Here is a 24,749-nt window from a genome sequence, read left to right on the forward strand (position 1 = left end):
TTATTCCCATCAATTTTTCGGAGTCTTTGGTGAGATTGGGAAGTAGTCACGTGTGTTCACAAATTTCTGTGGCAGTAGTCGGTTCAATTTCATATCGTTTTATAACTTCCAGAGAGAACTGATAACTAATGTTTTTCCTGGTTGGTTTGCGAAAAATAGCATCAATTGTTTAGTTTCCAAAATACTGGCCTTCCTGCCGGGAAGCTTTGCATCAGATGTCAAGTACCGCTTGTTAGGAATGATATTACAGGGTCAATGAGGATGTCTATAGCCTTTCCGAAGACCTCTTTATCTTGCCAGTATGTTACACGTGAAGTTTTCCCAGTGCTCTTAATAACAGTGTTATCCCAATACCACCTTTTCCATAGTCCAGTGTTTTAATTGTTACAAGCATTTGCCAATTCCCGAGCTGCCCTTGCACCTGTCACTTCCTAAATTCATTTGTTGGCTTGGTAGTGCTTGTTTCTAAGCATTTTCTGTATTGGCTGCAAGCTGGTTTGTTCCCGTTCCACATCTTTGTAGATTTGGTAGAGAAGTGTACCCTTATAATATAAGTCTACTCATTTCAGTGTTATTTTCTTTGCTTCCAATTCATTCATTGTTATCTGTTTTCTGAGAAGCTGTGTATTTGGATTTGAGTCAGGCCCTGATTAGTGATTGCGCTCACAGAGTGCTTACCTGTTCTGCTTCAGTGTGTTTTGTCTTGAATGTGTCTTGTGGTCTGTTGTGCCCTTGCTTGTGTCAGTGCTCAAGTGGCATTTGATTTGGTGGAATTCCTAGTGCGCGGGGCAGTCTGCCAAACTTCAAAATCTGGTCAGCTGGTCTTTCAGTGAAATGTGTTTTCTTGGACACTTGTACCTTATTTTGTGTTGTGAATGTGGTTGGGTTACTGTACAGAATCCACTTAATTCTATCTTTAGGGTGAATGGCCCGAGTTGTGTTTGTAAGGTTATCCCCCATCACCAAATGACTCAAAGTCCTTTACTTTCAGACCCACTTTTCTGGATTTTCTCTCTTCATCCCTAGTATTTTGTAGTGTGCACCCTCTATTATATGTTCAGTCACGGTTTCTAACACCTAATTCTCCCCTGCTTGTCCTATACCTACCTGAAGCCTGTTGCCAATTCTGCCATGCTTGATGTGTTGTAAGCTTCCATTTATTTATTTCAGTCTGAAAACTTTAGCCCAGTCGTTTATAGCTTTTCATCCCACAAAATTGTCACTTCTCCTGAAATGATTACCTTTGCATTTTGTTTACCTCCCTCTAACCTGAAGTTCCTTTGTACTGGCGCCTTTGTGATCTCTATGTCCCTGTGTTCATCTCGGCAGGTCCATTGATGCTGACGTTTCTCTGAACTCCAGCATTATCAGTGCAACTAGACAGCTTTGTTTGTAACCGAAGCCTAGAAACCAGAGATGAAAGCACTGCTATTGCTCTCAGTTACTAAAGCAAATTCATTAGGCGAAAATTGATCTAAAGATTGACTGGCACGAGGCTCCTCTGTGATGATGACCCTTCAGGGTGCTGTGATGATTGACACAGATTGGAGCCCAAGCTTTTCTCACATTCTTTCAGAATTTGATCCTGTGATGTGGTGGAGATTGATGACGCTTGAAGTTCAGATTATTTTCTTGTCTTCTGAGGTGATGACTTTGGGGATACCGCAAGGAAGATAAAGCTTAAAGTTCAAGCTTGTCTCTCATCCTTTGAGCCTTTGACCCTGGGATATGGTGAGATATTGGAGGACTAGCTCTGGGATTCTCCATTGAGAGGGTGACCCTTGGATATAGGTGTAGGTCTGACAAGGCTTGGAGCCCTGGCTTTTGTCTGATCATTTGATGCACTGACTGCCAGACAGTGGTTGCACTGATCAGGCACCGATGGGGCCTGAACTCGTGTTATTTGCGAGGATTCCACCCTCTTCTTTCTAGAAATTAGGCTTTGAGCTGGAGTCAAATCTCTTCCTACCACCGCGAATTTTCCTAGACCCTGCCCTGGTTTTTAAGGAAAAGAACCAAATGTTTTTTTCGCTCCTGAAGGTCATTGTGGCAGAGTTAGGTTATAACCTGATAAAGATGCCAAAGAGACATGTACTGCAGTTCCCTTGCATGGTAGATAGAGAGGTCAACTCATGTGTTGAAATTAGAGAAAAAGTTAATAAATATGAATCAGAAGTTATCCTCAGTTGTGTCAATTAAGGACAATAAGAGCATGAGGGAACTTGTCCTTAGCTTGAGTCCACTTGATGCATGATTCACAGCCACTTATTGATGTCTGGACTTGACATGACACAAATTAAATAAAAAATATTTTAATCAAGGTAGAATGGAGTACATGATTTTTCCTGAAAGAAAATGCTTAGAGAAGCAAAAACAGACAAAACCCAGATGGAATCATTAATTCTTTCTTTATTTGGACATCAAGTACAAAATGTTAATTATTTTAGATGTAATTGTCAGGAGTTCTGACACAAATTTGTGCAATCTGGGATTACATGGGGCTCCGAGAGACCGCTTCATTGTGTTCCAGGAATGCTGGGACTAAACTGTGTTCATGCAGTAGTGGGACAGGCCGAGCAGGGAAATGTATTGTTTTGGGCACAGGTGGGTGGGGCAAGAGAGTACACGTATAATTGCAAAAGGTCCCATGATCTAACCCTGGTTAAAGGAGCTTGAGTGGCACAGCTCTGTGGCCTCTGGACACGTGATTTGGGTTGGAGAGTTACATTTGACATGTTCCCTTTTACTGCTCGGATTAGAACAGATTAATTGCTTGATCAGCTCAGGCCATTTATCTCTCGTTGAGAAACAGACCCTTTGTTACTGTCTGGCCGGTACTTCGTTAGATTTAGTTTTGGTGTTAAATCATGTGATTAGCCACCCCTTTAAAAAAGGTTCATGATTGCCGACAGCTTTTTTTTTTTTTTTTAAACGTTCGCTTAGCAACAAAGGCTTATTGTTAGTCACTCCTAAACCAACAACTTGGCCTGAACTGGAAACTACCACAGGTGAGGTAGAGCATGCACAGCTGCAGCTTCAGTTGCAAGCTTCCCCCAACACTGTGCCTTGGCTTGGAGCTATGCCCGGCTGCTAATGCACCCTTTTCAACTGGTGTCGTATCTTTTTCAGTTCGGTCCTTGGTCTCAACACCAAGATAATAAAAGAAAAACAGAGAAATTGTGGGGATTGTTTTCGCTTACTGAAACAACACTGTACGAGGGCTAGAGAACCAAAAGCACAGCTTGTCTTGCTCAGCTTAACTGCATGTATTGTGAAAGCCTTTAGGAACACTACAACATTGGACTGAGGTTAGAAATGTTTGATAGTCTGACCAAAGCACCAAGTCACATCAACCCACAATGAGGGCCCCTGGTTCACATTGAAGTTCTGGCATGTGGCTAGCTGTTAGTCACACAATTTCCTGGCAAAAAAACATTTGGGCTAGACCCCATCAATCAACCTCTTGTGGTATTTGGGTATTCATAAAGATGATATTGCCCAAAATATTGTGAGTAGTTTTGGGGTTGCCATGTGATCTTTCACTATAATGCCGGATTTGTATACCTTGGGTGGTGGGGATTTGTGGGAAGTTCTAGCTAGAAAATCCAAATGCACATTGCATAAAGTAGGGCGGTGTTGAATGTGCGGTGTCTGGGGGAACGGTCCAAATTATTTGTGTACTTGCAAGTACACTCATTTGTTGTATGATTTCCTACACAATGTGGTTGAACTTCAATTTTTTCTCTCCAGATTTCTTAGACTTAAACTACCATTGAAAACACCGGAGCCCCCTCCTACAAAAATATTATGATGTCTCAAATAGTTAATTGAACGAGGCGCTGCTCTTAAAGTCCATGGCCATCGATCTGGTGTAGCTCTTGCCATTTCTGCTGGACACTCTGGTTTCTTTACGCGAAGCTGTGTTAGGGGTGGAAGGACACATTCTGGTTCTGGAGGCGGTGCAGCAGTCGATGAACTGTGGCTATCTAGCTGATGATCTGCCTTGGTCGCCCATAGCCTGTCATGCCAGCTTGAGAGGCCCCCCTGTTGGAGCCCATCTGTAGCCCAATCACATTCTTGCCGTCTTTCAGCTGTTGGTCACTGAAGTCACGCTTGTGCTCTTGGGCTTTCCTAGAGTAGGAAAAGGATAACAAGAGTGTACATTTGAGTTATTTGAATTATGAGAAATTGTTTAGCGCATAATACCCTAAATTTGGATAATTCTTTTAGTTCAGAACTGGATTGAGGTTTGCAAAATGTCTTATTTGTAGACCTTTGTGTGTATTCCTGAGAATATATGCTTGTATAACTGTCCTTTACTGTAATTTGTCTATGTTTTAAAAAGGGTAATTCCCAGAATAAAGTCTTTTACTGAGAATGTGCATCATTTCAGCTTCTGCACCATGGAATTGGCTGCAAACCCTGAAGCAAAACAATGAGGGGTTGAGGCATTGCTCTAACAATACAGGCACAGAGTAGCAAAACGGGTTGCTTAATGCATGCATGGCTAGGCCGAAGACCATCTACTATTTCACAACCTCCATCCAAAGTGAAAAAGATAGTCGATGTGTGCTTCAGCTCCCAGAGGAATACTATCCCTCTAGTCCCAAAATTGGACATCTTTCAGAGCCCCTGGCCCTGTGGGACCTCGCCTTTCCTACATTGCCTGTACCAGATTCTTATTTCCTGCATCCAATGTACCTCTAAGGAAGGGACAACGCAAGATTGTGATAAAGCAAGCTTTCTTCAGGGTCCTGAGGACTTTTTCTCACTTTATCCTTAGCAAATTATACCTTCATTCCCTTTTTTAACAACACCTCTCATTTTGAATTCCACCTTCACACTTCTCTTAAAGTCCCCCTAAGAAGGCAAACATAGAGAAGCTTCAGTTGATATTATTGTCTCAGCAAACAAAAACAAAAAAGTACTTCCCTCTTGCCACAGTCTATACCTCTATCTCCTATTACTTTAGTGAAAATAAGAGACCATGTCCAGCAAGACATGCAAGGGTTTGTTAACTATGAGGTCAAGAGAATTGTTGCTGAATAGTTATCATAATCAGTGTTGTTAGGCGTTCTCCAATGAAGACCCAGGATTTAAACTTGATACTGTGAAGATGAATAGTATGTAAAGAGACTCTAGCTCACAAAATACATTGATCTCACCTTCTGTTGGACCGGGAACCAGAACCTGTTGGTTGTAGCATGTGTGTGTGACTGTGGATACACATGCTGTGCATGCTCTCCATCAAGTGTTTGGCTTGGACATTGGAAGTTGTTTTCCTTTGAAGGAATTTTTCAAATCACAAGGTGTCAGTGACTCCACCTTTGAATGTAGGTGGAGATGGTCACAGACTCCCTTGTTAAATTGTTTTTCTCCAGCATCGTGTTTGAACGTGATCCAGTGTACTCCCAGGCTCGGTGAGTCCATCAGTTCCCGTCAAGGCTGCGATTCCGCTGGCTTCCCCCTCATCATGAGAACAATATTCAGTGTGCAGTTTTCAACTTTGGTTCTGGTTCCATCTATCAGTTCCATTGACAAGTGTCCAGGGCTCTCGCTCCTTGGGGCCTTTTGGGCCACCACACACGCTGTTCCCCCTTTAGAGAATGAAGATGCTCTTGAGGTAAAGGAATGAACACCCTTCAAGAGATGCCCCAAGTGTCACCAAGTATACCTGAGCTGACCTCCACACCGTCTGCAATTTTTGTCTCTCACTGGACCACAACAAGATCCACTGTGGCTGCTGCTCGGCATTCCGCATCAAAATACCCTATGCGGACGTCAAGATCGATGATGGGCTCACAGCAGAATGGTCCATTCCACTCCGGAGTTGCCCAACCTCTTCAGAGAAGCTGATCCCTGGGTGCCGATGAACAGGAAAAGTCATTGGGTGAGTTACCCGAGCAAGTGGGCCACTAGCCCAGCCCTGAATACATCGACTCCTTCGCCTCGGATTCTGGTGGAGAACTCTACCAGGAGGAAGAAGATGCCCCATAGACCTTGGTTGGCTCCAGCCCACATATCAAGACCACACCGTGCTCTCAGTATTGTTGATGTTCCCATCTCACTCACCCATCACAAGCGGTGGCAGGTTGAGTCAATCACTGCCCTTCTGGGGAACGGGCGTCGAGGTCTTTGTCGAAATTGCTGCTACCTTCAGGTACCACGGCTGTTCAGCACTGGTCAACAAAAAAGTAAGGCCTCGGATCCGAAATTGGACTCCGTCAGAACTCTAGATCCTTGAGTGGTCTTGACCCCCAAAACTCATCACGAAACTGACTCCCGGGTACCAGCACCAGGTGCTTCCAAAGCCATCTTCGGCATCCAAGCCTATTGCCCTTGACATTGAAGAATGTCCCATTTTCGAGAGGTTTTGGATGTGAGACAACGGAAAATGTTATCCATCTACGAACTGAGAAAATAGCCGAATATTTAGCACCTGGATACCCAAGTGCCTCGGGTGATCCCTGGGAGGATTATGTTGAAGACTGCACACCTCACCCCCCAGACCAAGACTTGGAGCATATCCCGGCCAGGGCTTCACCCGCTGTGGGCATTTCATTGTTCTATAGTGTTATCCAGCATTTGGCTGCCTACAATGAGGTACATACACCACCGCCTATACACTACCTAGGATGAAGAAGAAATTAGGTACATACACCACCTATACACTACCTAGGATGAAGAAGATTTCCTGCTAGTCTCTTTCAAAAACAGCTCTCTATGCAGTACCTCCCTATACTCAAGGGGATGGTCAAATCTGCTCCCAACCTATTTAAGGAACATGTGAAATCATGTGTGGTTATGCAACGCATTGAGATAAAGTAGAGTAGCTTCCTCAGGCCCTCTCTATATCAGAGGCCATGTCTGTCCTGATTCAGTAGTGGTGACCACTGCTAGGAAAAGGGCAACAACAAAAATTACTTGGGACTAATAAGGAGGGTAAGTGAAACAGTGCTGCAGGGACAAGAGTTGCAGTTGGTGTGGCTACTCATTCGCACACTGCCAACTCGGTAGGCCTACTGTCTAGGTACGACAGGGCCCTTTGGGTGGAAATAGAGGGGCTCCTGCAGCACCTCCTCAACCAGTAAGGGGGGTGACATCTAGTATAGAACAGGAAGGCCATCTCAAATGCCAACATCTGGTATGCCCTGGATAGGCATGGATAGCGCCTCAATCATCTTGCGGCGCCATTCTTGGCACTGAATGAGCGGTTTCAAGCCTAAGGAGCAACAGCACCTCGCCAACCTGCTGTTCAATAAGGATCACTTTTTAAGACTTCAGGTGGACACAATCCTTGAAGAGATTAAAAAGGACACAAAGGCGATGGGCGCTGTGCAGACCTCCTCAGAACTGGGCTCCTTTCACCTGCAACACTTCAGAGGAATCTCAAAGACCACTTCCCCAGAACCCACCCACTCCTACCAAGGGAGGCAGCGGGTCTATGAACAGCACAGTAAGTAGAGGCTTTTCGGAGCTCCTTTACAGGCAACTCAAAGGGTAGAGGCAGAAACACCCCATGCAAGGAAAACTCCACTCCCAAAACTGACTTACCCAGCATCCCCCTTCCATCACACAACATCTGTTGGGGTTAAACTTTTGAGTTTTTTTTCTCTCTGGGAAGAGATCACTACGGACAAATGGATCCTATATATCATAGAGCATGTGTGCTGCCTAGAATTCGTAGCCACCTCGCCAAACATTCCCCGTCACACCCACACCCTCAGCCCCAAGAGGAGGTTATAGCTCTACTTTCAAAAGGAGCCATAATGCTGGTTCCCTCGCAACACCAGGGGAAAGACTTGTATTCCCTATACTCCCTCATCCCCAAAAAAGGACGGCTCCCTCAGACCATTCCTCAATCTCTGTCCTCTCAACAGATACATCCTGTCAAAACATCTCCAAATGGTCACCGTACAGGATGTAATCCTTCTGCTTCAGTAAGACAACTTCATGGCCACACTTGACCTGAAGGATGCCTACTTTCACATCCTGATTTATCCAGCTCATTGTCGCTACCTTGATCACAAATGTTTGACTCATCCACCTGTGCTTATCCCTAACATACAAAACACGTACAAGTGGTCCGCCCTCTTATTCTGTATAATTCCAGGAGATATTGAACTGGGCACAATGCTGAGTTCGAGCACTTGAGACCAATCATGTTGTGACACCCTTTTTTAATTGTACATCTGCCTGGTAAACTGGCTTGTTCCTCTGCCCGGAGAGCTCAGCTGCATGCGAAATTGGTATCCTGGTGTCACGGAGGCCTGTGCCTGTCCCAAACAATTTGAGACCTACGACCTGTCTATTGGTCTGAAGCGATCCACCTAGAGTCCCATCATGGTAGGCAATGGACTACTGTCCTTGCCCTTGGAACATCACTTAAGGTGGTGATGTCAGCATACCGAGTTTTGTGATGTTATAGCGTGACCAGGCCTTTTTCTCTGAGTTAATGAGAATGCAATTTACTGATCACTCTGTTGTATAGTTCCACTTTTATGTGAAACCAAGAACCTTGTGCTAGCATTCTTCGTGTATGTCGATTCAGTGTGTATTTATACCGTGTGTGCAGCACATATAAGGTAGTAGCACTGTGTTTTACAAGTCTGAGCATTAGTACCATTGGGGTCTATTCTTTATGCTATTGGTTTAGTATAGTACAAGAAGAAGGACGAGGATAGCTTCCTCAGATAGTGGAGGTGCATTACCTGCATTCCTGTGGCTGGAGCCCTAGAAACTGAAGTGAGAAGGACGAAGACAGGGCTGCCTTTAGAAATTCCTTGACGGTCTTGTGAGCAAAGAGCTCCTGATTAGTTCTTCCTGCAAGAGGCACACAATTGATGGACGGAATGCAGAACAAATCAAAACATTAACGCCCAGTCAAGAGATCTGGGTTAAATCCATCATTCTTTTGCTCACCATGCCACCCCAGTTTAGACCTGGCCATATGCAAATCAGTCTTGACCCTGTGCCTCATGTATGACATTGTTCTGCACTCTGTCCATCAATTGTTCTTTTTGCATTTGTCACCCTAAGTGGGACGGGTATGCCCAGATGTGGGTCCTGTGCTCTCCATGCCACTGGAGTCAAGCTATCCTGATGAATGATGAGGGGTTAAGCCCTGAAACCGGTCCTAGGATGCTTGTTTCCAGTCCAGGGAGGACCTGACCTGGCAGTTCAGGCTGGACTATTCCCATTGGGCGCAGGGTCAAAACTTATTTGCATATGACTGGGTTCAAACTGGAATGGCATGGGGAGCAAAAAAACGATGGATTTAGGCCCAGATCTCTATACTGGGGTGAATGCATGACATTGTTCTGCATTCTGTCCATCAATTGTTCTTTTTGCATTTGTCACTCCGAGTGGGACGGGTATGCCCAAATGTGTGTCCCGTGCTCTCCATGCCACTGGAGTCAAGTTATCCTGGTTGATGAGAGGTGAAACCCTGAAACCGGCCCTAGGATGCTTGTTTCCGGTCCAGGGAGGACCTGGCCTGGCAGTTCGGGCTGGACTGTTCCCATTGGGCGCAGGGTCAAAACTGGAATTGCAGGTGGAGCAAAAAAACGATGGATTTAGGCCCAGATCTCTGTCCTGGGATGAATGTATGACTTTGTTCTGCTTTCTGTCCATCAGTTGTTCTTTTTAATTAATTCTTCCTGAGCAGTGCCGTTTTGTGTATGCTTGGGGGTGCGACTGCAGATTCTGTTTGAGATGTAGAAGTTACTGGGCAGGGCATGCCTTTATGTATATCAATGATTACTGCTTTAGTGAGGCTGTCAGCGAGGTGGAGAACACTCCCACTTCCTTGTGCCTGTGTTTTGGGTACTCCAGCTTGGAGCTGTCCCATTCGACCTGCTTTAAGAGACATCACTTTGCACAACAGCTGTGTTTGGAGTGTAGCCTGGAAATTACGTTTGAAAGAATCCAACCCAAACCAGTTCTGAAACTGTAGATAGTAGGTCCACATTCTCTGTCTGGGGAATGGATATAAAAGTGGGCTCAAACGACCCTACTTTGTTGACCACGGAAGGGAGTGCTCCACAGAGTAATTTTAGGACTGTTGTGCAACCAAGGCTGCTGTCTGCTTGACGTATTGTATCTCAGAGTAGAGAGGATATTCCCTAAAGTTAACACTGCCGGAAGAGATTAGGATCTATCTAAATAGCATAACAGCTTAGAAGTCTGCCTGCTAAGAGAGGGATTAGGTGTCTGGTCATGTAGGAGCAGAGGTCCAATATGGTGTTGGTGTGAAGAGCACCCAGAGTACTCGAATGACCACAAAAGTGCAATCCTGGGGTGACTCCTCCTCTTAAGAAGGTGTCACCTGGGTCTCTCCACACAGTCCCTGAGTGAGCCGTAACAAGGGTTTGAGAGACTGGTGCGGCTGCTTCCGACGAGGACAAGAAGATAGTCACTCCCGAAGTAGAAAGTCCTGATTGGTCTGGAGGAAGCAACTAATTCAAAAACAGCACCCTGTAACAAGTGGGTGTGGATACCACAACTGCCACAAGTTGAGTGTCAAACTACAGCCTACCCCAGAGGGCTATCGCTGCTGAAAACTGGTGCTTCTGCGCAGACCCATCTCCCAGAGTCTGTCCCTCAAAGACCATTCGGAGTGAGGCAGATGCTGTGGTACCCTGTAAAACAGTCTGCACTGAGTGCACAGAAATTATTTCCACATACTACCAGCATCTAAACCATGGGGCTTAGCCTGCACCTCCTAGTCACGAGAGAGTGACCCCTGGAGGCATATCTATTGTGCCCTCTTAAGACTTTTTGTAAAAGAACTGCAAAAGACATTGAACTGAATTGCTCATTTAACTCCTGAGAACCTTTTGAGTTATATGCACCTGAGCCTTACTGTTGCCTATGCCTATTGCACATTGGGGATGGTAACAGCTAGATCTTGAGAATAGCGGCAGCAAGTACGGTTATCTGGAAGGGAAGGAAAAGGTGTGCTGTGCCTCACTGTTAAGTGCAGCTTGCAACAACGCTTATGAAGTATTTATTGGATTTTGTAGTATTTTTTTCTGCTGTGAGAGTTAAGTGCTTCCTTTTACCATAAACAATAAGCATTGGGCTGGGCATTACATTATTGTATCTCTGGGTTCACTGGTTAGTTTTGAGCTTACCCACCCCAGACTACCTCCATGAGAAGCCTTTGACTGCTTGCCCTTGCCACCATGTGAGTGAAGTGCTGAAATAGATGTACGTGTCCCAGTTTTAGAGCAATTGTAGGACTGATCACATGGCACTAGTAGTTGGGGCCTAGTAGTCCCTATCTGCCCTGTGAAAATAGCGTTTGACTTGTTGCATCACGCTTCTGGTATTGAACACTTATGAGTTCTCAATTTGTCAAGCGGCTGGGCTTGTATACGTGAAAACATGTTAACTCTCACAATTATGAGCTTGAACACCTTTGAACACTTGCACATTATCATCAAATTTCTGACCTGGAATGCTGCAAGCATTTATGTTGTATCGTTGTTTGGGCCTCGGGTTGTATATGCTATCTGAAGAAGGATGCCTTTGCGGAATAGGATAGTGGTGCTGTGGCATAGTATGAGGTGAGAATCAATTAAGTAAAGATTCATCATTACTCACTTTGTAAACCAGGAGGGATCCCCATGGAAACAGCCATCTTGCTTTGTAACTGCAATGCCGCCAAGTGCCATCAGGGTCCTCTGCACAGCAGCCATGTCTTTTCCTGAATGATAAGGGATGGTTAGCTCTACAGTGCTGAAGGAAGCGTCGCTGCCCTAAGCCTCTCTAAACCCTCCTCGCCTCACTCCAACAGCTTTCTCTTTTAGACTGCTTAATACTTTCCCATCTCCCACCTGTCCGTCTCAAATCTCACTCACCCCCATCTCAGCGTTTCACTGTAGAACAAGTACATGGTTTGGAACACAGTGATCTGAAGACTTTGGCCATGTTATGGCCCTCCCCTGTCTGTTTAGGTGTGTAATACTTTCAAGCAGGTCAACCGTTTTGAAGCAGTTGATTTCCCCAATTTACCCTACCATCTGTCAAGTCCCCCCCCGTCTGTCTTAAATATGACTATATTTTAACAAGTCAATGGTGTTCTATGTACTGACTAGGCCTAGTCTTCCTCTCATTTCACTATTTCCCTCACTCTGCCAACACCACACCCTCATTACCTTCAAAAAGGTCTACGGTTTGGAAGATGTCAGTCTTGACCACACCATAGCCCTCAGCTGCCTTCAGAAACTGAGCGACCTGCTCCATCTGTTTAAAGACCGTAGTGGGAGGCGGCTCTGTGATTTTCACTGGGTTGGTGTCCTCGGGGTACAAGCTGTTTATGAGCTTTCCCAGCACCTGTGGGTGAGTAAATTGTAAAGTCAAGAGCCAGTTCATATCCCAAAACTAGAACGCATCAACAACAACATTAGTAAAGTGTAAAGAAAAGAAAACATTGACAATTGTGCCATTTTGTTGAGACCCTCATCAAATGCCATACATGGTGTTGCCCAATCAATGCACTTTATCGTTCAACATTTGTTCTGTGCCAGGAAATATGATATTATGGGGACAATCAGCCTACATAGAGAAAATGCAGAGTGCATATAACTGGTTTGGTCAGCCCTGGGTCTGACCAAACAGTCAGCGCCCGCAACTGTGGACAATCCGCTACTCCCCTGCCCTCCAGCAGACACGCCCAACCAAACCCTGCTTCAGCTTTCTCGCAGTGCGAGAAGTAGAAACATAAAATGGTATTTAAAATACTATTTTATGTTTCTGCTTCTCATACTGCGAGAAAGAAGTGGGGCAACGCACCTCCGCCCGCATGGAGGAGCCGCCCCTTTAAGAATCTAATCCCGATAACCACGGCAGAAGAAAATTGTGAGACGAATGTTTAAATGTTCTAGGTCAAATTCCCCCCACCCCAATAATGTTCAAATGTTGTAGTCGGCAGGAGTAATGGAAGCTCATTTAATTTTATTGATTGTAGGGAGTAAAGGCTGATTTGTGCCATTAGGACTGGAAAATGAGGCACGTAGAATCCGTCTAAATCACGGTTATCACCTTTTTAAACCTTTGATCAGGCTGCTGACAACAGGTCTGCTTAATGACTGGTTTACATCTGTGGTACATCTCTGGTATTTGTCACTTTCCTTAGACATTAAGTCATACAAGGTCCCTGAGGCTTTCAATTTCTCAATTCTTAAGTATTGTGAACATTCTAGCTTCTTATAGTTGAGATAATTGCTCATTGGTGGAACGATGGCTGCCTATTGGGAAGTGTGTAAGTTCCTGATTATGATGAAGGGTCGGAGTGGGTATGTGTGAAACGACCGAGAGGTGGGAACCTCTCAACAAATATGTTGTGAGCCAGTGGTGGAAGCACCTCTTTAAAACTGTGCCACTCTCTTTCATGGGGTATTTTGAAAGAATTTCGATTTTGGAAACTCTGACCTGTTCTCAGGCCACAGTCCCACTCCCCATTCCAAAAGGGATACAATATAAGCCCACTGTATGGCAGTGGGGGCAATGTATGCTTGTGATGGACGTTCATTTTACAACTTCAGGCATTGTAAGAATTGTAGTCTTGAGTCACTTCAGCTGAACCTGGTGGGCAAAAGTATCGTATTAAAATATTTTCTCGAAGCCCTTTACATTGTGTTACAGTCTTGCAGATATGTGGCAATATCTGCAGCTTGTGCTTTAACCTGGCTACCTGACCTACTTTTCAGTCTTTTTCTAAATTACCCTTGGAGTCTAGGTAGACCAGGTCATCACACTAAGTGTAAGGCATGATCAGGGAATGCCTAAATGAGTGCAGGTGGGTTGCAGGGTGATAAGGTGTACTTACTATGCCATTCTTCAGCCAGGCCTGGAAGCCAGGCTTGCCCTCCTCGGGCCTGCCGGCTTTGGCCCCCACCTGAGCGACAATCCATTCCACCAAGCGTCCCTCCAGCTCGCTGTCATACTTCTTGTCGATCTTGGCTAGCACATCCCGGCTCATACCGTAAGCAGGACCAACGTTGGCCATGATTGACTCTGAGAGGAGACCTGGAGAAAGCAAAGTTCAATTGAGGGAAAGTCGTAGATAAAGGCTCCTGAAACTGCACAAAAAGGTGTCATACTTCTATCTTAACAGTGACCGAAAATCACAAGCGTACAAAACTGTGTAACTTTTTCACCTATCTTGTTGACACAGAATCATGGCTCCTCTGAACACCCCATGAGTTGATCCAACCCCAGGACATTGGTCCATGATGACATACCTCAGATTCTGATTGGGGGCTGCAGTATCTCGGCAGTTCTTTTCAAGTCTCAGTAAATGTACTTGAAAAGTCAATGCTCCACTTACTGGAAACTCTTCACCTGCATCTTTAACCCAATATGTCCAGAAGCATCCACATATTCGAATGTCAGTCTTTACAATGCAATGCGTTGCAATCTGGTACTTTACAACTCCAACATGTGGTATTACTTTGTGGAATGTTTATATTGTAGCTCAAGTGGTAAATTATACCACCCACCCTTTTTAGGTCGTGTATTCTCGGTCTGTTGCAAGATCTAATGTGAAATTATCAAGAATATACAGGGGCTTGGAGTCCACCCATTGCTTACCATTGATTGGCTTTTCTGTCACTCTCATTTGCCTGCTTCTTATTTGTGTCTATGCTTGTCAATCACATGTTTGTCCCTCCCTTGGAGCATAGCCTCTTTGCCATCTCTTTTGATTGCCTGCCTTCTGTGCTTCCACTGCTTGCTTTTCAAGCACTACTTTGTTCTTTTGGGTTAAGCACTCCATTGGAGTGCATGCGTTTTCCTGCTGTCTCCCTTGTATAATTCTCTTCCTCTGCACTCTGTGTTGCTCTCTAAACAGTGTGCTTCTCCCCATCTCCACCATGTTGCACATGCCTGGTTATGCGTCCTCCCGTGTTCTTTTCTTGCCCCTGTGCTTCTGCCCATGCTAGCTCCATGTTACTCTGTCGCCTGTTGCTTCTCCTTCCCACCCTACCTTCCATGATGCTTGACCCACCTCGCTCTCCTTCTCTGTCACCCATTACTTCTCCTCCCCATCCCCTGGTTCCTCCCCTCACTCGCACCATCTCTACTGCTCCCATCCACTCGCACTTCAAAAAACATGCTTCCACACATGTTTTCTTTTTATTTGCTGATCCCTCTTGGATCAGCTAACAAAAAACCGAAAAAGGAAACAGCCCTTTCATTTTGTAGACTCATGCGTTCATAGTTCGTGGTGCATGTGCCTGTAAAACGATGCAGCCGCCCGAGGGATACACTTTTTTTCTGATTTAGTCATGCTGCAGAGTATATGGGATGTTTTTTTATAGCTTGACCAAAAACCTTTGGCAAAGTCAATAGGTCTCAAAGGCGAGGCTGATTGGCTTTGACAATGCTTGTTATCTTTTTTTAACAGAGGCAGTAAGCCCCCTAAAGCCCTTTTAATAAATTACTAGGGTTTTTTTTGTGTTAATTTTATATTTCCTGATACCCATTGCTTAAAGCTAAAAATCCCTTACCAAAAATAAACACACCCCTATCACTACCTATAACTATAGAAAAAAAACTTAACACTGTTTTAACCTACCAATCCCAAAATACTAAAAGCCCTTTCACTATCTCTAATCCTAAACCTTTAAAAAAACTTACAAACCTTATACACTACCCATCCCTGATCCCATAAGAAACCTCTACTACCCCTTAAAGCTACCCATCCCTGAAATCCCCTTCTACCACTAATACTATCCATCCATGATCCCTAAAAAACCCTACTACCCCTTAAGGCTACCCATCCCTGAACTCTGAAAGCCCCTTACTACCGATCCCTTAACCCTTAAAATAGACCCTTACTGCCCCTCACGCTACCTATCCATGGAGTCTAAAAAGCCTTATTAGCCATTTTAAGGGGCATAACCTTCAAATAAAACAACACAAATATTTCTAATCAGTTTTAAAATGATATATATATATATATAGTGACTTGAAATCCTTACAAATAATTACATATCTGTGAAGTACACTAGCATGTTCTGAGGTACCAAAAACCCATCCTTGTGATGCTTACCTGCTGAGTATAGGCTGCGTGGTACTTACCTGCCTTGTAGTAGGAGCATACAAAAGTTCATCTGGTACCTACCTCAACAGGAACTAAACCCAATTTGAAAAGCATTTGCCAATTTAATCAGGAGGGACTCAATGAAAGCAAACATTCTGCAGTTCGGAGGCTGCAACTGATGATCAAAACCCCAAGCCAGTCAGCACTGATTCATATTGCGTCAAAGCACCCTGAGGCACGAGGAGCTGCTCACACCTATGGAGGCACCCAAGCTTTGGTCCCTTCAGAAGACTTGGGTCTGCAGAGCCCTTCCATGGTATAGCAAGTGTGGGATCTCAACAGCCATCATACTGCCAAACCTCAACAAGCAACTCCCAGAGCGGCCACATGCTTGGCCAGCTACCTAAAGTATTCCAAACTAAATTTTACTCCTCCTCATAGAGCAATCTATGCTCTCCAAAGAACTAAATCCTCAACATAGCATTCAAAGCTCTCCGTAGGAAACATGACAGCTACTTTAGTGAGTATTAAGCAGGAATGGCAAAGCAGCTTTATATAATTCTTACTTCATCTTAATGGACACATTACAAGAATATCAGAAAGCTGCCTACAGCCATAGATCATACCCACATCTGTTCAAAACCATCCAGCAGTTCATGGAACCCACATGTTCAGCCTGAGCATAAAATGATTCCCAGTGATTCTGTGATGAATTGTCAACCTATTCATTGAAAGAAATCCGACAAATGTGTTAGTGTTCATAAAAGCGGCAAAGCTGATGCCAAACAAGCACCAAGTAAATTCCAAGAAAACGAACTGTTCCCCAATTCACTCTTTCTGTCTCCCTCCCACTCCTATAACCACCTCTTGACATTGTTCGAAGTAAAGATCACAATGTTTCACCCAGTGACATCCAAGCCCAAAAAATATTCAAAGATAAGACTGAGAACTTGGAGCACACCCTTCAACAATCGGATAGTCTAGTGCCTTAAAGAAGAAACCGGTCCAGCAAAGTGAAAAAAGTGTATCATCACCATGTTCCTGCTCTACAAAGGATCCCTCTATCAACCTTCACCAATAACTATAGCCCATTGCAGCCTCCCTGAAGGCATCAACGATCCTGGATAATTCAGTTGTCGTCCTTCTCCAGGCAGCTACGTTTGGGATTGCCTCTTCGGTTTGTGTCCAGGGTACATCACAAGAGACTGCCTCTCTAGAAACTGGGACTAAAGAGCCAACAGATGAAAGGTCTCCCCATGCTTTGTGGTCTTTGACAGTGTAAACCAGGCCATCTGCTCCACCACCCCTCACATGCAGCAGGAGTCTCTTGACACTCCCTTCCACACTCTTCAGCCAGTCTCGATGTCTCCCCTCTTTAAGTTGGGAGAAGTCTGGTACGGAGTTCCCCGAGGATCCCTCGGTGCCCATACTCCACCACCTTGTTATGATTAGGGGTGACCAAACACAGTGATTAATTCGAGAGAAGAACAGTGCTGGGCCCTCGTCAGGAGGCCACTGCAGCTTGCACCACCCATTGCCCCCGCCACCGGCAGGACCATCAGTGCTTAATTACTAATCATCACACTCCTACAAGTGTGACAATTCAACCTGTTCCAGCCCCCCAGAGTTACAAGACTGTCTTCAGTGGGCAGTTAGTAGTCATTTTTAATGTATATTGAATTAAAAAACAACTGTTGTCCTCATCTTTAAAGTAGACTGAACAGTGCCACTATGTGGCAGACTGTTACAAGCCCCGGTGTTGACAGTTAAGTGCTGGTGCCGAGCACCGGAAACCAGCGGCTCAAATTAAGCACTAATAACTATTTATACCACTCCTGCCCTCAGGTTACATTGCTCATACCTATGCTTCATAATCATTAAATTCCTTTCCAGTTAGCCTGGAGACCAACTTTATGCAATTGAGTAAACACTGAAAGGTGGAAGGGAATCTCCTTAAACTTGTCGAAAGCACCACTAAATTACTCTTCCTCAGCACAAAACACACCAAATGCCTCCCTTAGCCTGTATGAGTCAGCCCCCCTTCACAATGAGGAAAACCTGGGAGAAGCTGCACTCGGCAATAAGACAATTTCCATGACCAGCACCTTTCACCATTGCCTTCCCTTTCTCTGATGCAGCCTCTCTTTCACCCTCCCTGAGAAACTGCAGTAGAAGCAACTCATCCAACCTTAACCGAAACTTTGTATTAACCACAAATGCATCCACCATAAAACCCCGAAATGACTTGCCTTCAAAGGGGCTTTGTCCCTTTGACAGAAGAGTGATTCTCGCCTCCCTGCAAAGTGCAGCGTGGAATGAGGACGTCCACTATGCAGTCTGGGTCCCACTTTGGTCAAATCACTCCCATTGGATGTTCCTACCAAGATCCCTCACCCTGTATTGGAACAGAGAAAGGTCACCCCGATGATTTTAGGGGTCATGCATCCCTGCCTTGATTTCACTGTAGCAATCTGTTGAGGTTTGAGCCACACCTCAGTGCACATGATGATCATACATGTGTGCCGGAAGTACTTTTGTGATGCAGATTGAGACCTAAGGTGGGGATCTGTGGTCCAAAGAGCACACCATATTGGCCCTCTTTATCGAGCATTACTGCTCTCTTTGCCAGGCTTTAAAGAGTTGACAGCAGTGGCATTGATATTGTTTATAGTGGTAAAACAGGTCTTCTGCCCTCTCCATGCGGGGGGAGTCCTCTACTGGCCTCTTCTAACTTGTTTTAAATTAGTCTTCCAGCCTCCTACCACCAGGTCCTTCACCCATCCATGTGGAACATGAATGTCACGCCTGCATCAATTGACATGTGTAGAAGATGTGTGCATGACACAGGTGGCTATAGCCGCACTGGTATCCATTTTGTGTTTTCTGCATTCAAGTGGTACCTAAGATTTCCAGTTGGGTGGGACCCCATACAGCTAATTTGAGTTGCAGGCCTCCCCTGGGACATAGCAACCATCCCTTTAGAGGGTTGGACTGATGACTGTTAGAAAGGAGACAGCAGGCCCCTTTGAAGTTAGGGAGCCCCCCCCCCCTGTCCTTTTCTGGACTGGAAAGGCTGCGCCTCATAGGTTTACATATAGGTAGGTGGGGCAGTCACTCTTGCCTTTGTTTCTGGTTTCTTCTGTCTGTAGACTACCAGCTCCACAGCACCTTCCTACTCACACCTTCTGACAACGACCTTGCCTGAACCAGTCTGAGTGGAATAGGCAAAAGAGCAGAACTGCTTAGAACTGGTCTCAGAACTGAACTATTGGAATGCACAAATCCTGCCAGCCAGTTCAGTATAATGATGGGGCAGAGACTGCCAGCCGATTCCAATATTTATCTATCAGGAACCGGGGGTCTCTACGCCAGTGACAACAGGGAAACTCTGATCTTCAGAACTGGATTATTCACCATCAACTCCCCTGGCCAGTTTTGGGACCAGAAATCTGGGTAGTTTATCTAAGAAAGCCGCAAGAGCCTGTCTAGGCTCTGCATCCAAGGAGAGAGCTGGCTGAAAATGTTTGAGGATCTTTGGTCCAAATAAACGTGATTAACCTTGAACTTGAGAGAGCTGGCAAGCAGCTCAGTAGGAGCACTGGAGGTGTCCTTGCATGAGGAAGATGCTACTCAGAAGAAGGGGGGATGATGGGGTTGAGGTGGGATGTGCCGAAGATATCCACTGCTGCAAAAGAAAGGACCTTCACCACTCTACAGGGATGAGGTCCAGGATCCCAAAGAGTCCCCACAGGTGGAGTATAAATGTGAACCCCGTAGATTGGGAGTACAGAGGATCTAGTGTCCTACAAGGTGTGTTGCAGAAGAAAAGCATCAAGAAGCCATGCAGCACTAAGGAAGATCAGACCACAGTTTTCAGTTCTCACAAGAAGAACCACGAGTACCACAATGACCGAGAGACGTTCATCCACAACTAAGCTTTCACCAAGACCATGAGGGGTGAGCATCTAGCTTGTTTGGGTGGTGGTTTTTGTGTCTGAGCCCTAGGACGAATCCAAGTTAAAAGATTAAAGTGTACGAAGACTCAACAACAGTCTCCTCGACAGGTGCTGTGCGGTAGCCCTCCAGCCGCCCCCATGGAGCACTATAACTCATTGGCATCACAATAACTAAGATATGCTTGATGGAACCAGTAACACAACTACAAACACACCACTGATGTTAAAGCCCCCACAACAAATCATTCTGTTCAGCGATGAATACCTCCAACCTAAGGATGGAAGGTACCCAGGCTCAGTTATAACCGCTAAACCACACTGATGGCAGCTTGTGCTGCATACACAACCATAAGATGGCATGTTAGACATTCTACTTAAGCATCTCCTGTCAGGGCCCCCCTAAAGCTAACATTAGCAAAATATCACATACATGGCAACAGGAATCCTCAAGTCAGTGCTAGGCCCCAGGAGCACATCTGAGGAGTTACAGACAGTATATAAGACAATCATTCTGCAGTAATACAAGAAATGTAATACTAGAGAAACAAAGACCGAATGCACTGAAAATTCTGCAAATATGCCCTTTTAACAGCTCAACATAGTGCTAAGATGTTGCAGTATTAAAAATTCTGAAGGTGTGTGTATGTACATCTCCTGAATTCCACCCACATTCTGCCTAGGCATGCCCCCACAGGAAAAACAGCATCTCTAGAACCGTGCTATTCCCCAATTTAGTACCACATAGTCCACACTCATAGTGCCTAGCACTCACTTTGGGCGCCTGATAGTGGCCATCTCATCCTTAGCGAATATATATAGATCTGACCTCCGTCTCTGAGGGTTTTGTATGTGGGGGGACTTCCAACTCATGGATCCCTGCTAAGTCAATTAATTTACTAATTGAATTGCGGACCTTGGGGCCATGAATTAAGCAGGCAGACAAACCTTGTGCTTGTCTATTACAGGGATGTAGACCTGGCATCTTTGGCGTGCTTTTACCCTTTTTTTTTGTTGCTTCTGACCTCTTGTTTTTAGGTCTCGCCTTTTCCATTCCGCAGGAATGGAAAATGGAGAGAATTCTAGTGCTCAAAATACTCGTCAAACTAAGGCTTTTTTCTGTGCAGTTTTCTTCGAGTTCACGTGAATCACGTGACCAAACAAGCACGCGCATCAGCCTCCCTCCCTCCCTCCTAATTGCATTTTTTCACGGCCGCCACCACATCAAAGGGCTTCTCCCAGCGTGTGCTCTGCGGCTTCTCCTCCCATAATTATTCATGGCTGTCCGGCCGTACTTTCAGTTTCCCGGCCGCTCTTGTTTCCCTAATTCTCTCTCACGCTATCACGTGCCCTCTCTTGTACTGTTTTCTCTCTCAGCTCCCTCTTTCTCTATATCTTTATGTGTCAACTGTGTCTCTCTCCAGATTATTTGCCTACCCGTTTGTTTCATTTCAGTTTGTCTGTCTTATTCGTCCCTTTGTTTTCTTTCATCATATGTGCCTGACTGTCACCCCTCATCGCTCTCTTTTCTGTTTTCTGCATTTGCTTGTTATTCATGGCTGGCCGGCCGTACTTTCAGTTTCCCGGCCGCTCTTGTTTCCCTAATTATCTCTCACGCTATCACGTGCCCTCTCTTGTACTGTTTCCTCTCTCAGCTCCCTCTTTCTCTATATCTTTATGTGTCAACTGTGTCTCTCTCCAGATTATTTGCCTACCCGTTTGTTTCATTTCAGTTTGTCGGTCTTATTCGTCCCTTTGTTTTCTTTCATCATATGTGCCAGGATGTCACCCCTCGTGGCTCTCTTTTCTGTTTTCTGCATTTGCTTGACTCTTTCACTTCCGAGCTTATTAAAGCAAAACCCAAGACAGAATACAAACCACTTTATCCATTAGCATTATCCTTTTTATGAAATGTATTAATCTACTTGAAGTTGTGCGGGGCTTCTCCGAGAGGTAATGAGGTGTCAGCATCTGCTGGGGACCGAAGAGGCTTCCTCCTCTCAAGACACAGACAATCCTCAATTAACTGAGCGCCAGCAAAAGTGGGCTGGGACCGACTCCATTAAACCCTTCAGATGCTTGAGAAGAATTGATGTAATCATTTCATACAGCTAATACCCAGTGAGGGATGCTCGCGCATGCGGCTATGCAGAGGACGTGCAAGAGATGCGCGGAAACAGGAACGCATGAAGATCCTTACAATGAGACACAGCGTTAATAGGTGCGCGTGATGTGCAAGGATATTATGATATGCAGTGAACCTTCCATAGTTACTATTAAACATGCATCTTTCCCTATACAGACATGCACAAACAGTGGAAACAAGTACGGTGTTGTTGGCCAATACACTGACTGAATACGACCATAAGCATCAAACAAACAGAAAGCCACAACCTCAGCAACCACCAAAGAAAATGATGGTTGCAAGCATATCCAGGTCCTTTGAAGTTCGTGTCAGTGCTCATCACACAGCAGGAGCAGAGGCTGGGATCAGTCCTTGGGACTGCCTGCTGCTGGGCAACGAGAAGGCACTCAAATATCAATAAAGACTATTAGATGGCACTCAGCAGTTGAACTAAGCCAGAACACAATTTGCAGTTTTTTAGAGGTTTCTCACTTCAGAAGGTTTGCTGGTTTGTGGCCAACTAATTATGTCATTTGTATAGCTTATTTTTGGGCCATTTATTAAAGTCGTTTTCCCATCACTAAAACTTTCACATAGTCATTTTGGCTAGCCTCCACACAACCACACACACAACCACACACCCAACCACACCACACACACAATCTCACACACAACCACACACACCAAACCACACAACAAACCACACACACAACCACACACAACTACACACACGCAACCCCACACACACAACCCCACACACAACCCCAAAAACCCACACACACCCCAAACACACACACACAACCCCACCACCATACACGCATACAACCACTCACACATACAACCACTCACACATACAACCACTCACACATACAACCACTCACACATACAACCACCCACACATACAACCACTCACACATACAACCACTCACACATACAACCACCCACACATACAACCACTCACACATACAACCACTCAAACAACTACACACACAACATCACACACACACACAATCTGTCGCCCTCACTCTATCTATTCCCCTCACTCTATCTATCTATTGCCCTCACTCTATCGCCCTCACTCTCTATCAATCTATCTATCGCCCTCACTCTATCACCCTCACTCTATCTATCGCCCTCACTCTATCTATCGCCCTCACTCTGTCTATCTATCTATCGCCGTCACTCTGTCTATCTATCGCCCTCTATCTATCGCTCCACCACAGCATCACTCAGGGGCACCACAGCATCACTCAGGGGCACCACAGCATCACTCAGCACCACCACAGCATCACTCAGCACTACCACAGCATCACTCAGCACTACCACAGCATCACTGGTTCAAATATGTTCTCTCAATGTTCGAAGCTTTATTGCAAATGTCACAAAAAAATGTTAATATTTCACTTCTGTTCTTGGATTTTAGTCACTGAACATAATCTTCACAACAGTTATTTACAAAAGTTTAAGCTATTGCCATTAAAAATTACAATCACTTTTATTTAAGTATTAATTATTTAAAAAAATTAAAAGCCAATGTTAATTGTAATATCAATACATCTAAGTAAAGGCAATACAAAACATGTGACATTACAAATACTAAAAGTGTCACATATGCTAAAGTTAAAAGTATTGGCATTGTAAATCACAAAACATAAATATAAAATGTCATTTACAAAACCAATAGCTCCAACTTTCCTACTGCGACACCTATTGGCAACTCCAGTGCTTGTTTTAACTGTGTGCTGCATTTCGTTTTTGCTGGTTTTAGGACTCCGTTTTACAAAACAGAGCCACCCAATATTCCCACAGGGACTGGGTATATACCATAACTAAGTACAAAATGTCCCAATAGGAATTGTTCACACCATTAGTTTCAAATCATTGGTTCGCCGCCACAGCGGTCATTCGTTTCGTAGAAACAAGTAGAAAACAGAATTAAACTGTTCTTTATTTTTCTTTTATAAAAATGTTTTTTCTTCACACTCAGTGTATCATATGGCATCAAAATGTTTGGTTCTGAGTCACACCAGATCAGGGGGATCATTAACAACAATTGGCATCTGATTAGGAAAGTTAAACCTCATTTGACGCAACCTCGATTTGCATTTAAAAGAGGCAGAAATTTAAGAGACCTCTTGGTGAAAGCATACAAGGAGCCAGCATTGAACAAGATACAATCACAGTGGGGGTTGCCACCAGTCACGGGGCATTACCCTTGCGGTAATTGTGCGGCATGTGCTACTACAATATCATTAAAATACTGTAAAGTGAATGACAAAGATATTAAATTGTTTCATCATTCAAACTGTAACACCAAAAATGTAATCTATTGTATACAATGTCCATGCATGCTATCATATATAGGCAAAACGAAACAAGAAGTGAAAAAACGGATATTACAGCATCAGTCCCGTATAAGATGTAATGTTACAACTGCACCTTTGGTAGAACACTACCAGCAACAATCACATTTGCCTAATGAAATGCAATGGTTCGTTATTGATGTGATCAGGAATAACAATCGTTACCATAATGTGGATCGTCTACTTACCCTAAGGGAAAATAAATGGATCTGGATGTGTAATACAGTTGATCAGGGCCTTAATTCCCTGATTGAGTG

At 44.7% G+C, this 24,749-nt stretch overlaps 1 protein-coding gene across 1 annotated transcript in view; it reads right to left on the reverse strand.

Annotated features, from left to right (window-relative positions):
• Window positions 1–2,391: 2,391 nt before the first annotated feature.
• The window catches only part of TAGLN (transgelin), a 43,509-nt gene continuing 21,151 nt past the window's right edge, over window positions 2,392–24,749 (reverse strand). Inside the window, exons 2-5 of the mRNA XM_086957043.1 lie at window positions 13,835–14,034; window positions 12,162–12,339; window positions 11,608–11,710; window positions 2,392–4,131 (exon numbers count right to left, since the gene is read on the reverse strand). Coding sequence (XP_086813169.1) covers window positions 3,987–4,131; window positions 11,608–11,710; window positions 12,162–12,339; window positions 13,835–14,014 — 606 coding nt within the window. The 5' untranslated portion in view covers window positions 14,015–14,034 and the 3' untranslated portion in view covers window positions 2,392–3,986. The remainder of the gene's footprint in view (window positions 4,132–11,607; window positions 11,711–12,161; window positions 12,340–13,834; window positions 14,035–24,749) is intronic.

This window comes from Lissotriton vulgaris, chromosome 2_1, assembly GCF_964263255.1.
Source record: "Lissotriton vulgaris chromosome 2_1, aLisVul1.2, whole genome shotgun sequence".
Classification (NCBI taxonomy): domain Eukaryota; kingdom Metazoa; phylum Chordata; class Amphibia; order Caudata; family Salamandridae; genus Lissotriton; species Lissotriton vulgaris.